Source organism: Squalius cephalus (assembly GCF_949319135.1).
Source record: "Squalius cephalus genome assembly, chromosome: 16".
Taxonomy (NCBI): domain Eukaryota; kingdom Metazoa; phylum Chordata; class Actinopteri; order Cypriniformes; family Leuciscidae; genus Squalius; species Squalius cephalus.
The window spans coordinates 11,600,893-11,615,003 of record NC_137137.1 but is presented as its reverse complement, the minus strand read 5'-3'; the positions used below and the strand labels follow the sequence as shown (position 1 = coordinate 11,615,003).

General features: G+C 37.8%; 1 protein-coding gene across 2 annotated transcripts; it reads left to right on the top strand.

Annotated features, from left to right (window-relative positions):
* The first annotated feature begins 160 nt into the window (after positions 1-160).
* Positions 161-12,230, top strand: LOC307173690 (uncharacterized protein). Of its 2 annotated transcripts, XM_079897015.1 has the most exons (13): positions 161-268; positions 538-622; positions 1,193-1,261; positions 1,533-1,601; positions 2,701-2,754; positions 3,081-5,048; positions 5,238-5,290; positions 9,361-9,499; positions 9,575-9,751; positions 9,862-9,972; positions 10,124-10,237; positions 10,425-10,484; positions 10,575-12,230. In XM_079897015.1, exons 2-13 carry the CDS (start codon positions 601-603, stop codon positions 11,366-11,368), a joined length of 3,630 nt encoding a protein of 1,209 aa, XP_079753141.1. In that variant the 5' UTR covers positions 161-268; positions 538-600; the 3' UTR covers positions 11,369-12,230. The 2 variants fall into 2 exon arrangements, with proteins under 2 accessions (XP_079753141.1, XP_079753142.1); XM_079897016.1 differs by lacking the exons at positions 9,361-9,499; positions 9,575-9,751; positions 9,862-9,972; ... (1 more) ...; positions 10,425-10,484; positions 10,575-12,230 and adding exons at positions 6,057-6,128; positions 6,271-7,076 and having other exon boundaries at positions 3,081-5,009; positions 5,238-5,429.
* The last annotated feature ends 1,881 nt before the right edge of the window (positions 12,231-14,111 follow it).

Below are 14,111 nucleotides of genomic sequence, written 5' to 3'. Positions count from 1 at the left end.
GTATGCTGCTTTGGTTTATTATGGGTCTGTTTAACAATTAATAATTCCTCTTTGTTATTTTAATATATTTAAACAATATTTATTTATTTATTATTGCGCACATGACGTCCCTCTTTAGAAAACTTCCGAAGGAAACAATTCACAAAGTCAAACAGTTCCTAGCGATACCCGGAACCACATTGGCGCAGTCGCATTTGGAGAATGTGAGTTGTCCGGAACATAGGGCAAAATCCGAAATATTATCTGTGTTATGCCAGCTAGATAATTGGTGAGTATGTTTTTCAGACTATTAGAACAAGTTTCAGAGGTTTTTGTTGTACGTGTCAACGTTGATTTTTAGCATTATAATCTAACGTTACTATCTTATTATCTGTCTGTATTTGTCAACTGTATCTGTCAACGTTAATTTTTTAGCAAAGTCTGTGTTTGCTGTATTTCAGTTTATAATCTACTATCTTATTATCTGTCTGTATTTTCATGTCACTGGATCATTTGTGGCTTATAAGTTTGTTTATGTGGTGTTGTTTCTACATTCAGGTCCATTTCAAATTCCCTGCTTTAACACAACTCATTGATAAAGGAGGCATTTGTGCAAGAGCAATGGCAAACGAAGTCGACAGTGGTAAATATATAAAATGGTTTTATGCTAATTTAAAAAGTGGACTAATCTGCATACATGTCCATAACTTGTTTCATTTTGCTGACATATTAAATGTTTTAGATTTAATATACTGGCAACAGCCAGGAAAAAAATACTGTCATCACCAGAATAAAGATACTGTTTTTAATGAATAAAATGTTATATAAATCAGGCAAATGATGTATGAACAAACTCCTCTGTAAAACCTAGGAACATAATTGGAAAGTTTAATGTATGCAAGTGCTACTTTAGTGGAGAATTCTGGAAATAGATCTTGAGAAAACGGCCTTTAAAGGTAATATAATTGAAATCCAGAGATGCAAATAAATAAAGTGTACTAAAATAAACACTTGGATGTGTATTTTGGATGTTTTCTTTCCGCTAGCCTGAAAGAAGACATATTATGGAAGCAAAATAGCCCCAAATCTCAAAATTGACCAGTGCATGAAAAAACAACAATAGGAAACAAGAAAGAAAGAATGAAAACTGTGCTCAAATAATTTAATGGGTCTTTAAAACCCTGAACTGCTCCTTTCCTCTTTTCAAATGCAGAATTAACATCTGCAGTGACTGATCCATTTAGTGGTTCTTTGTCAGATGACAAAACTACAGTAGAGGGTGGTAAGTGACGTGTTGCATGAAGTCAAACTTTTATTATCATGATCTTCATGATAGAATTTATGTTTGTTCAAGTGGTTTTTAGGGATTTAAGTAATTCTACAGATTTGATGCAATATGCTGTTCCCTTATCTGACAGAGAAGACTGGGCAACCTTCTAGACACTAAGCAACATTTAGGAATCTAATTTCTATAGATTAGGTGAAATGTTTTAGCAATTTGAAAAGTGGTTTAATTTTTACATTTAAAAGCTTTTGACTGTGTTTGCATTTAGCATCGATACAGCATACCGCCTCTTCTGCACAAGACAACCAACCACAGATCAGAGCTGCAGAGAATGAGAGTGAGTTGCATTTTTACATCACATTATATCATTGATTAACAGAGGGAGTTTACAGTGCTATATGTAGTCCTTCTTTGTATAGTGCATTTCCAGATAATGCACCCAAAGAGAGTGGTACATCTGGATTTCAAAATGTTCTCTGAACAGGGAAATATAAAAATGTTGGCATTCTGAGGTCAAGTATTAACTTTAATTTTGTGTGATATTAGTTGTACATTTCACATTTATTGTTAAGATAAATTAGGCTATTTCACTGGCAGTATGTCATGTTAAATAATTGTGTACATTTTAGAACCTCATTACTAGATTTGGTGAATTATTGTTGCAATTTGTAAAGTGTTGTTTCATTATTATTATCCTAAGTTTTTCCGGTGGGCATGTTAACCAATGAGTGCATTCACACCGGGAGCAGTGAAGCGTGGGTTTAGGCGCCGACACTTTTGATGGACAAAATAAATATGATTTCACACAAAAAGTGGCCATATTTCACAGAATAAGCATGTCCAGTGTTTTTGAACAAGAACTGGATTATGTCAGAAAAGAAAATGAAAACTCAAAAATATTTACTGAAGATTTACCCATTTAAATTGTTTTTACTTTTTGGGTGAAAGTATGGTGTAGCCTATTATAAAAACACTTAAGTAAACTAGCCAGAACATAATGATTAACTTTCTTTTAGTTTATGTAATACACAAGAGGCTAGCCTATAGCACTACCCAAATAAACCCTTTTTTTTTTTTTTATCTGCTGACGCGCCACTCACACTTGCGCTGTGAAACATCATATACTGCTTCTTCTGGACCGCAGATCAGTGTGCCAGAGAATGAGAGAGTGTGTGTGTGTTTTTTTTAAACTGCATTTCATATCATTGTTGTGTAACGTTGTCTTTGTCATACAACAAAAATATATAGAGTAGGCCTACGTAAGTGTATGAAGTCGACCATTACAGATTTAATGTCATAACGGTTTATAGTGATGTTTATGCTCATTTATTGCACACAACACTAAATACTTTTAATTGGAATTGGATTGGAATCAGGTTAGGATCGAATAAGTTCGAATAAATAGCTAAAACTACTCTTCTACTGCTACTTTACAGATGTTGACTCATCTGCTGATTGTTCTCCAGAGACTGGAGGTAAAGATAAGGATGGTAAGTTTGGTTTTCATAATGGTATCTGCACTGGGAAATACAAGAATGCAGTGAGTCAGAAGTCAAGTATTAACTTTAATTTTGAGTGATATTATTGTACGTTTTGAATTTCTTGTTGAGATAAAGGTATTTTGCCATATAAATTTTTTTTTTACATTAATAAAAATGTTATATGTATGTATGTGTGTGTATATATATATATATATATATATAAGAAAAAATAAGTGTGGCATTAATACAGATTTAATATTTGTTGTAATGTTTTATAGTGCTGTTTACGCTCAGTTATGCACACAACACTATATACTTTTTGTTGTATGACACAGACAAGATGAGACTTCTCAGCAGTATTCAGACCGGGACCGTCCCCCACACTGAACCTGGATCTACAATAAAAGAGGGAAAAGAGAAAAAAGAGGATCCTCGGACCGGGACCGGGACTGTCCCTCACACTGAACCTGGATCTACAATAAAAGAGGGTAAAGAGAAAAAAGAGGATCCTCAGACCGGGACTGTCCCTCACACTGAACCTGGATCTTCAGTAAAAGAGGGTAAAGAGAAAAAAGAGGATCCTCGGACCGCGACCGGGACCGTCCCCCACACTGAATCTAGATCTACAATAAAAGAGGGTAAAGAGAAAAAAGAGGATCCTCGGACCGGGACCGTCCCCCACACTGAACCTGGATCTACAATAAAAGAGGGTAAAGAGAAAAAAGAGGATCTTTGGACCGGGACCGGGACCGTCCCCCACACTGAACCTGGATCAACAATAAAAGAGGGTAAAGAGAAAAAAGAGGATCCTCGGACCGGGACCGTCCCCCACACTGAACCTGGATCTACAATAAAAGAGGGTAAAGAGAACAAAGAGGATCCTCTGACCGGGACCGTCCCTCACACTGAACCTGGATCTACAATAAAAGAGGGTAAAGAGAACAAAGAGGATCCTCGGACCGGGACCGTCCCTCACACTGAACCTGGATCTACAATAAAAGAGGGTAAAGAGAAAAAAGAGGATCCTCGGACCGGGACTGTCCCTCACACTGAACCTGGATCTACAATAAAAGAGGGTAAAGAGAAAAAAGAGGATCCTCGGACCGGGACCGTCCCTCACACTGAACCTGGATCTACAATAAAAGAGGGTAAAGAGAAAAAAGAGGATCCTCGGACCGGGACCGTCCCTCACACTGAACCTGGATCTACAATAAAAGAGGGTAAAGAGAAAAAAGAGGATCCTCGGACCGGGACCGTCCCTCACACTGAACCTGGATCTACAGTAAAAGAGGGTAAAGAGAAAAAAGAGGATCCTCGGACCGGGACCGGGACCGTCCCTCACTCTGAACCTGGGTCTACAATAAAAGAGGGTAAAGAGAACAAAGAGGATCCTCGGACCGGGACCGTCCCTCACACTGAACCTGGATCTACAGTAAAAGAGGGTAAAGAGAAAAAAGAGGATCCTCGGACCAGGACCGTCCCTCACGCTGAACCTGGATCTACAATAAAAGAGGGTAAAGAGAAAAAAGAGGATCCTCGGACCGGGACCGGGACCGTCCCTCACTCTGAACCTGGGTCTACAATAAAAGAGGGTAAAGAGAACAAAGAGGATCCTCGGACCGGGACCGTCCCTCACACTGAACCTGGATCTACAGTAAAAGAGGGTAAAGAGAAAAAAGAGGATCCTCGGACCAGGACCGTCCCTCACGCTGAACCTGGGTCTACAATAAAAGAGGGTAAAGAGAACAAAGAGGATCCTCGGACCGGGACCGGGACCGTCCCTCACTCTGAACCTGGGTCTACAATAAAAAAGGGTAAAGAGAAAAAAGAGGATCCTCGGACCAGGACCGGGACCGTCCCTCACACTGAACCTGGGTCTACAATAAAAGAGGGTAAAGAGAAAAAAGAGGATCCTCGGACCGGGACCGGGACCGTCCCTCACTCTGAACCTGGGTCTACAATAAAAGAGGGTAAAGAGAAAAAAGAGGATCCTCGGACTGGGACCGTCCCTCACACTGAACCTGGGTCTACAATAAAAGAGGGTAAAGAGAAAAAAGAGGATCCTCGGACCGGGACCGTCCCTCACGCTGAACCTGGATCTACAATAAAAGAGGGTAAAGAGAAAAAAGAGGATCCTCGGACCGGGACCGGGACCGTCCCTCACTCTGAACCTGGGTCTACAATAAAAGAGGGTAAAGAGAAAAAAGAGGATCCTCGGACCGGGACCGTCCCTCACACTGAACCTGGATCTACAATAAAAGAGGGTAAAGAGAAAGTCAATCACAGTGGGAAGAGAGAAAGCGGTATTTTTTCTTAGAATGAAGCAGATTATTGCATTTGTTTGCTATCAATGTGTATTTTTGTCATTTATAAGCAGTTGTATAGCAAACGGAATTAATGCTTGTCATTATTGTCTCTAAACAGGTAAATATAAAAATGCAGGGAGTTAAAGGTCAAGTATTAACTTTTTATTTTGTGCTATTTTCTTATAGGCAACAGAATTGTGGCTCCTTCAGAGACTAAAACTTCTAAAGAAACAGAGAAGGCAAGAGATAAAAATGAGAGAGGTGATGGATTTAAAGAAATAGATGAAGAAAATAAGGAGATGGGTGAGGATGACGACCGGAATCGAGATATGAACTTGGATGCAGAAGCTGAGAAGGAACCTACTTCCAGTTCGGAAGGTAAAATACTATATGAGAAGTCAGCTTAAACAAGTTCACAGATTTTCAGCCAGTTTTGTAATGTAACAATGTCAGTAGTATTATGTAAATGAACAATGTGTACTCTTTCTCCATGTTACCTGCACTCTCGTTCATTTGTCAGCAAAAGTTTGCCGCATGATGCAAAATGTATAATTTTGTGTCATCTGGCAGACTTTTGACAGCTCCAGGGCTTTTGTTAAAACTACCAGTGGAACTTCTGCATATTTGTGTTCCTGTCCATGATCAGTTGGATCGACAGAAGGGCAGCGGCAGCGCCAAATTTAAAAGTGTATTATGATGAGTGTTTTAAGTTTTTGACCAAAGGGAATGCCACAGCCCTTTTTCTCAGTTTTTTCTAGTCATGTAGCTCCACTATCCAAAAAATATATATTGTGTTTCTACTGCATAGATAGCCAGGTTTTATTAAAAGCCCATCTTGTCTCCAGTGAATTACCACTTTAAGTGATTCTCCTGTATTATGCCATTGCCATATTATAAATTTACATTTTGTAATCAATTTTTTATAGATTAGGTGAATTGTTGCAATTTGAAAATTTGTATTTTGTTCTTACATTTAAAAGCTGTTGCCTTGCTTTTTACATTTAGAGTCACTACAACATAAGTCTTCTGGATTTCTACAAGAAAGCCAACCACAGAGGAGAGTTGTTGGAAATGACAGTGAGTTGTTCTCTCCATTCTGACTGCCTATAAAGAAATTACTTTACTAAAAAAAGTCTTTACCATTATGAAGAATGACTGTCAAATGATTATCGCAGAGAAGCAGCCAATAATATCAGTCTAATAATTTTTTTTCTTACAGATCTGTTATGGATTTGTGCTGCTATTGTTGTCGTCCTTGCATCTGTGGTTTGTGGTAAATTATATTTATCTGACTCAACTCCACCTGTACCAAAAGAGATTATTGTGGTGGATGCGTTCAATCAGGAAATGGAAAAACTTAAGACTAGCTTTCCAAATCAGCGGCCAGAACTCTGGAGGAGGAGTCTGATTCATCTCAGACGCCACCTAAAAACTGAGCAGCCCACAGAACCCGTCAGCCTTATTCTAACGTCTGGGCACAGGGCTGAAAGGACACTTGGTTGTCTGGCTCAATGCTTGGCTCATGCTTTTTCCACTGCTCGTAACTCATCGGTTCTGAACATTGATGGAAAAAACAAAGCGTCACAAGACAGTGATCAGGTCAAGCTGGACATTGATAGAGAGTTGAGAAATGCCTTTGAGGGTAAAAAGTTTGCAGCGGTAATCCACCGATTTGAGGAGCTCCCTCCTGGATCCACTCTCATCTTTTACCGATACTGTGACCATGAGAATGCGGCTTATAAAGACGTCTTCCTGGCCTTTACTGTAATGCTTGATACAGAAGTGGAAGTGCCATCCAATGTCAGTCTAGGGAAAGTTGAGGAGATGGTTCAAGAGCACGTAAAACAGAAGTTTGTCTCCTCAGACAAGTTAGCTACGTTTAATCAAATGGATGTGGACAAACTGAGTGGACTGTGGAGCAGAATTTCACATCTTATCTTGCCTGTGGTTGCAGAAGAGAGAATTGAACATCAGGGCTGTGGTGGGGACTGTGGTAAATCATTTTGAAATAGTTATAAGAATTAATTATTATTTTTTTATTACGACTTTAAATGTGTTGCCACACAAATGAGGGCTCATACTTAAAATTGAAAGATTCATATTTGTATGTGCTGCTGTATGAATGATGGTCCTCACAATTTTCTTTCTTTCACACTAAATAACTTTTCAGATTGACATTTTATAGAAGGATAAAGCGAAGTAATTTTCCCATTTGTATTGATTTTCTTTGCTTTCATGTAGATCTTTTTGTATTTAAATTATGTCTTACATTAAAGTTATTTTTAATCTGTAGATTTGGTTGACCAGGGATGAACGTGTAATATATTTGATGAATACTCAAAAAGTATTTTATCTAAGCTGTATTAGATAAAATAAACGTGCCTTAATAAATGAATCTGCCATGTACTTCCTTTGACTCGCTTGTGACGGATTACAGATAAAGCAGAAATTAAGACCAATGAATGCTGTTGACCTACTGGCGCATTTGTGAAATGAAAGTAACTGTAATTGTGAACTATTTCCGGGAGTTAAGTTGTGTTCCACTAAAGTCGCTCCGACGAAAAGCATCCTTCATGTTCCGCTTTCCGGTTTCAGCTGCATAGGAAAAGTAAAAAGTTTAGTCAAAAGAAGTGTGTGATATAAACAAATGGATTCGGGTATTTCTAAAGGAGATGGAACTACAATTAGGAGAAGAAGCGCCAGAACTTCATCTAAGACAGGTTTGACTTTATAAAACTCTTAACGTGACTTCAATACTACAGAAAAGTAAATTGAGCCAAATGCTACTTACCTTCAATAAATATTATCTAATGCCAAAAGTACGATACCGTAATGCACGGTAAATATATATTATATATTTTATGTTAGGGGTTTCATTGTCAGTATGCTGTTAAGTAAACGTTAAACAGTCTAACGTTGCTTAGTAAACCTTGCTGTTTGAGTTTACATTCTGGGCTCATTCCTCTGTCTTTACAGTATTTTTTATTAAAAAATCAATAAAATGCTAATCAAATTGTCATTGTCTCCGTACATCAAGTTTATTACAGCGGTTTATTATAATATAAATTATAACGTAAAGCTTCGCAATTTGCGTTCAGATGGTCTCATACGTTTGGGCACCTCGGAATGCTCTTTATAAAACGGAGCTAAACTGTTCTCCCAAAGCTTCTCCCTCTCTCTATGTAAAGTTATTTAGAATTATATAGCTTGGATTCGCTAACTAGGCGAAATTGTTAAAATATCCACTGGTTAGCTTGAGCATATAAGCTAATTAGCTAATAGTTAGCCTACATAATTTTAATATATTCTCAACAAGTCGTTTAGTGTAAACATTTCATTAACATTTCTTATAAGGCTATTATTGAAGATCACAATGTGCAGTTGTTGATATGTCTGTATAAAGATCCCGTCAAAATCGGTTGTCGCTGTGTCAGTTTCCGCTAATGCACAAAGTAAGCTAACGTTACTTAACAAAAACTTGTCGTCTGTTGTTATTTCTGTAAGATAATTTCTCGGTTCGTCCTCTATCTTATCTTTATCTTGGCTTTAGCTTTATAATTTTTTACTGGGCAGCCGAATGTCCATTCCTCAAAAACCTGTGGACCATGAAATACACAGACCTAAAACCCAAACAAAAAATTACAGACCAAACACAATATCTGGAGGTTTGTTATCATTAAGACAATACCTTTCAGTTTCCAACTCATTTGCATTGAAATGCATAGATATGTCAGTTGTAGTTGATTTTACTCCAAAGTATCTTTTTCATTGCAGATCCCTCTAGTTTGGGTGCTGTACCACTGGAAAACCAACAAGACACCTTACTGAGAAATAAGAATAGCCTGAAATATCAGAATCAGAATCCCACAACGAAGAAGGCCAAAAGTTTGTAAAATCTTTATATTGACCAATTTAATGCATCCATGCTAAGTAATAGAATTCATTTTTCTATTTAAAAAAAATTGTACCGACCCCACATTTTTTAACTGTAATGTGTATTTTTATTGCTTTTAACCACGTCCTCTAAGCTTTATACAGTGCTGATATTGAACTCAGACCCCAACTAAAAAGAACCTGGCAAATAAGGGAAGATGATGGTGCATCCAGTACTATCAATGGATCCAAAAAGTCCAAGAGCCTCGAGAAAGGGGATGATGATGGTACGTCAAATGAAATGAAAAAAAAAAAAAAGTCTAACATTTTGTTTTCTCAGACAAACCATATTTGTTATTCTAATGTTTGCACTCATTTATATTAAACCAATGCAGAATCCCCTGTCAAGAAGAAAAAGCTTGAAGAGACAGAGAAGGCAAGAGATATAAATGAGAGAGGTGATGGATTTAAACGCACAGATGAAGCAGATGTGGAGATGGGTGAGGATGAAGACCAGGATCAAGATATGAACTCAGATGAGGAGGCTGTGCAGGACAATGAGCCCGGTTTGAAAGGTAAGATGCTATTTGAGAAACAAGCATAAGTGTTAGGTCAAATAATATTAAACAGGTGGTGCTATATTTCTTCAGTGGATTCCTACCAGCCTGGGGCAGTAGACAAGCATCCTGCCTATGCATGTGGAGAAAATCTGAAAACTGACGAGATACTGGGCAGCCGAATGCCCATTCATCAAAAACATATGGACCATGAAATATACAGACCTAAAATGCAAACAAGAAACTACAGACCAAACACAACATCTGGAGGTTTGTTATCATTAAGAAAATTACCTTTCAGTTTCCAACTCATTTGCATTGAAATGCATAGATATGTCAGTTGTAGTTGATTTTACTCCAAAGTATCTTTTTCATTGCAGATCCCTCTAGTTTGGGTGCTGTACCACTGGAAAACCAACAAGACACCTTACTGAGAAATAAGAATAGCCTGAAATATCAGAATCAGAATCCCACAATGGAGAAATCCAAAAGTTTGTAAAATCTTTATATTGTAATTATATATATTAAAGTAAGCAAATTGTTCACTGGTAAAAGTGCACATTATGATACTTAACATTCTTACTGTATATATCACAATTGTTCATGAATTTTAGTTGATTAAAGTTTATATCCCATCACTAGATGCCCCATGTCCTGGTAACTGGAACAGATACCAATCTACACCCCGGATGAGCAATGTCTACCCAACAATTACGCTTCCCATTACAAAACCAACCACTCATCTCAAAAACAAAGGTAAAAAATTATGTTTTGTATTTGCCACTTACTATTCTCTTATTTTATTACTTGAAAAAAGATAATCATATTATAATCATTGTTACATTCATAATTTAGTCTATTAAGAAAAATAGCCAATAAAGTAAAATGGTTAATATTTAAGAATTTGTAGATCATAATTCTTTTACTTTACTTTGTTTTCAAGAATGGAAGAATTTGCAGAAACCAGTCACCTCAAAAGCAAGCCCAGTATCTTCCTCTCGAGGTATTTTTTGTGTCCTTCATCCATTCCACATAGTTTAAACAAGCAGATTTGTCTCACATTCACTATGCTTTATTATGCATGTTTTCCTAGGCTGGTTGTGGTACTGGAACAAGCTTCTTTGGTGTTCTCTGATACTGACAGGAGTCCTGGCTTTGAGCTTTTTGGCCTATTGGATCTTTCTATGCTTCCCTTTGCGTCAAACTGATGTGTCCCATTCTGAAACCATAGAGAAATTTGGTCTGGACTTAGCTGCTTTACAGAAACTTTTTCCCAGTCAGCGTTCAGTGTTCTGGAAGAGGAGTGGGAAACATCTTAAGCGCCACCTGGAGATGGTCAGCCCCACTGAACCGGTCAGTGTAATTCTTACTGCTGGCCTTCAGGCTGAAACGACGCTGGGCTGCCTTGCTCGAAGCTTAGCCACGACGTACTCCAGCTTCCATAACGCTTCAATCTTAGAAATCAACGGGACCACCAAAAAAGCAAAAGACAGTGATCAGGTCAAGCTGGAGATTGATGAAGCGCTTAAGGAAGCGTTTGAAGGTGATAAACCCGCAGCTGTTGTGCACCGTTTTGAGGAGCTCCCTCCTGGATCTACGCTCATATTCTATCGTTACTGTGACCATGAGAATGCGGCTTACAAAAAAGTTTTCCTTGTCTTCACTGTGATGCTTTCGGTGCATGAAATAGACCGAAATGCCAGTCTGAGTGCAGTTGAGGACATGGTACATGACCATGTAAAACAGAAGTTTGTCTCCTCAGATAAATCTGCAAAGTTTAATCAAATGGACGTGGATAAACTGAGTGGACTGTGGAGCAGAATTTCTCACGTCATCCTGCCGGTGGCTCCAGAGGAGGAAATTGAACAGCAGGGATGTGCTTACTAACCTTAACAGAAAATCGTAAGATTAAATCACTGTATTGGGCTGGATATGTCATTTTGTAGAGTCCAAGGACCATATAAATGTACATAGAGGATCTTTATTCCAAAGAGGTTTTTAAAAAATGTGTTTGTTTATAAATGTTTTATACAGATGGTTTTGTATTCGACTCCATTTTGGTTCTTTGTTTTCTTTGATGATAATATATGTGTGAAGGCGGACACTTGATCATATAATAATAATAATGCAACAGCATTTGGCTTACAGTTGTACATTTCTTCCCAAGGCCATGACTGAATAATGACTGAAGTTTTGCACTGATGTTTGAAGTTAAGCTCTGAATTGTAAACTATACTCTTTTTACCAATCAAAATGTAGTTTGGGTTCATATATTTGCTTGAGTAAGATTATAATAATTAAAAGTCAGGCTATATTTGTTTTCTTGTTGTGAGTTTTCATTTTCTAATCTGGATAATGCCATTTTGTCATAGTTCCTGTTTTTGTATTATTTTATTTAGTTTACATGTATGTAGATGCAGTATAATTCAAAAGTGTGGGGTTGATTTGGATTTTTTAAAATGTTTTTGAAAGCCTTATGTTTACTAAGACTAAATTTATTTGATCAAAACTACGGTAAAAACGGCAATATTGTTCTAATATTTTCTATTTTTGATGTACATATTTTAAAAAGTAATTTATTCCTGTGATGGCAAAGCTGAATTTTCTGCAGCAGTGTCACTTGATCCCTCAGAAATCATTCTAATATGCGGTTTTGGTTATCAAGAAACATTTCTTATTATTATCAATGTTAAGTTGTGCTGCATGATATGAAAACTGCTTTTGCAGGATTCTTTGATGAATAGAAAGTAAAAAAAAAAAAAGAACTGCATTTATTTTAAATAGATTTTTGTTACAAATGTCTCTACTATCACTTAACCAATTTAATGCATCTATGCTAAATAATATAATTCATTTATCTATTTAAAAAAAATATCTTACTGACAACAAACTTTTGAACTGTAATGTGTATTTTTATTGCTTTTAGCCACATCTAAAACAGGAGGAGCGAATGTAATTTGTGCCTAATGGGTGGAGCTATAATATCCAACCACACCCTAACGCTACCCAGAACTCTATCCCTCCACCCCATTAGACGTCCAGAGAGGAGGAGCGTCATTTGACTCTGCAGTGAGTACCAACTTGAAAAGGTGTGTAATCCTGTGAAATTGCTGGTGTCTGGTGACATGACTCATCATGCACTTTAATGCCACAAGAAGAAAATTATTAACCAGATATCTACAAGTTCAAAGTGCTTCAAGAATAGTTCCATTGTTTTATCCACTTTTTTCCTAACGAGCCTATACTGCGGTTTAGATTATGGGAGAAAAATGGTTATATTGCATTCATAGAGAGAAACTTTTTTTTTACAGTTTAACAGTTTACAAGTTACTCCCAAAGTTCACGCAAAGCGTCTTGAGCTGAAGGAATTAGGTAAACAAGTGTTACTGCTCAGCTGTGTCCCAATTCAGAGGCTGCATCCTTTGAAGGCTGCGAAGGTCGGACAGAACCGAGCGTTGTTAAATGGGACTGTCCGTCTAGTCCGAGAATTGTTCTTGTCGCCTAGCTACTAGACTTTTTTGAAAGTTAAATTAAACTGTCTGAAAACAAAACAGGGTTCACAAACTGTCTAAATATGTTCACCATGGTTAATTTCTGTATATAATAGTATAATCACATCTTAGTAAGATATAGGTCAAAACTTGAACCACTTTTAAGTTGTTGTTTTCTTTTGTTTTTGTTTTACTTTTGTATCGTTAGATATTTGAGTGAGTTGTGTTAGATTTTGGTGTATTTGGCCGAGCAGTGGTTTGAGCCATTTGTCTGTATGGGCCATATGACTGTGGGCCATTTGGTTCACACTTTTACAGACACTGTTTTCAGTTGATTAAATCTAAGTCACAATGTAGATGAATCTGATGACTGAAAATACAAAATCTTTCAGTTGAAACCCAATACTTACCTTTAAAAGTGTCATTTGGCAATGTCTTTCAAAAATAAATCCTGTTGTCACTGGCACCGAATGAATTCTGAGTTAAGCAAGGTCGCGAAGGATCCATCTGTTGTATTCATCATTGTGCGGGAAACGAAGGATGCATTTGGAGGCTGCATTTGAAGGAGCCTTCAAAACACGCTCCGCTGTGATGCAATCAGCCTTAGAATGATGAAGCCTCTGAATTGGGACGCAGCATAGTGTTCGACTTGAAGCGGTGTCGACCTAATGGGTGGATTTTGACCTAGTCCAGCTCCACCTCTGTAGATCTAATGGGTGGAGTTATATTTAGCGATAGGGTTATAGGGTTAGGCTGTGGTTGGAACGTCTAGCTCCTCCACACATTAGTAGTGTTCGACTTGAAATGGAGCTGCGCAGACCGACCGGTGTATGACATCAAAGTACCGCGAGAGCGATTAGAGAAAAGATGGCTCCGTATACTTTGGAATCGCTCTGGCAGTACCTTGATGTCATACACCGATCCGTCGTCGAAGCTCCACTTCAAGTCGAACACACCTATTACATCCAGCGAGGGGAATCTGGACATCAAGCTCCACCCATTGGCTCTGCAGTGAGCAGCCTCTCTAGGACAAAGGTGGACTGGATGGGTGCTTCTCAAATGGAATTTGTTCTCAGTTCTTTTTCATGTGTGCAAAGGATTGTGGGTAATTGAAGGATGCAAAGGATACACTTGATGCA

Excerpts from the sequence above, each read along its gene's own strand:
- LOC307173690 (XM_079897015.1), top strand. The coding sequence starts at position 601 with ATGGCAAACGAAGTCGACAGTG. Across the intron at positions 2,755-3,080 it reads TGGAGGTAAAGATAAGGATG|ACAAGATGAGACTTCTCAGC; the intron begins GTAAGTTTGGTT and ends TGTATGACACAG. Across the intron at positions 10,238-10,424 it reads CACTCATCTCAAAAACAAAG|AATGGAAGAATTTGCAGAAA; the intron begins GTAAAAAATTAT and ends TTTGTTTTCAAG.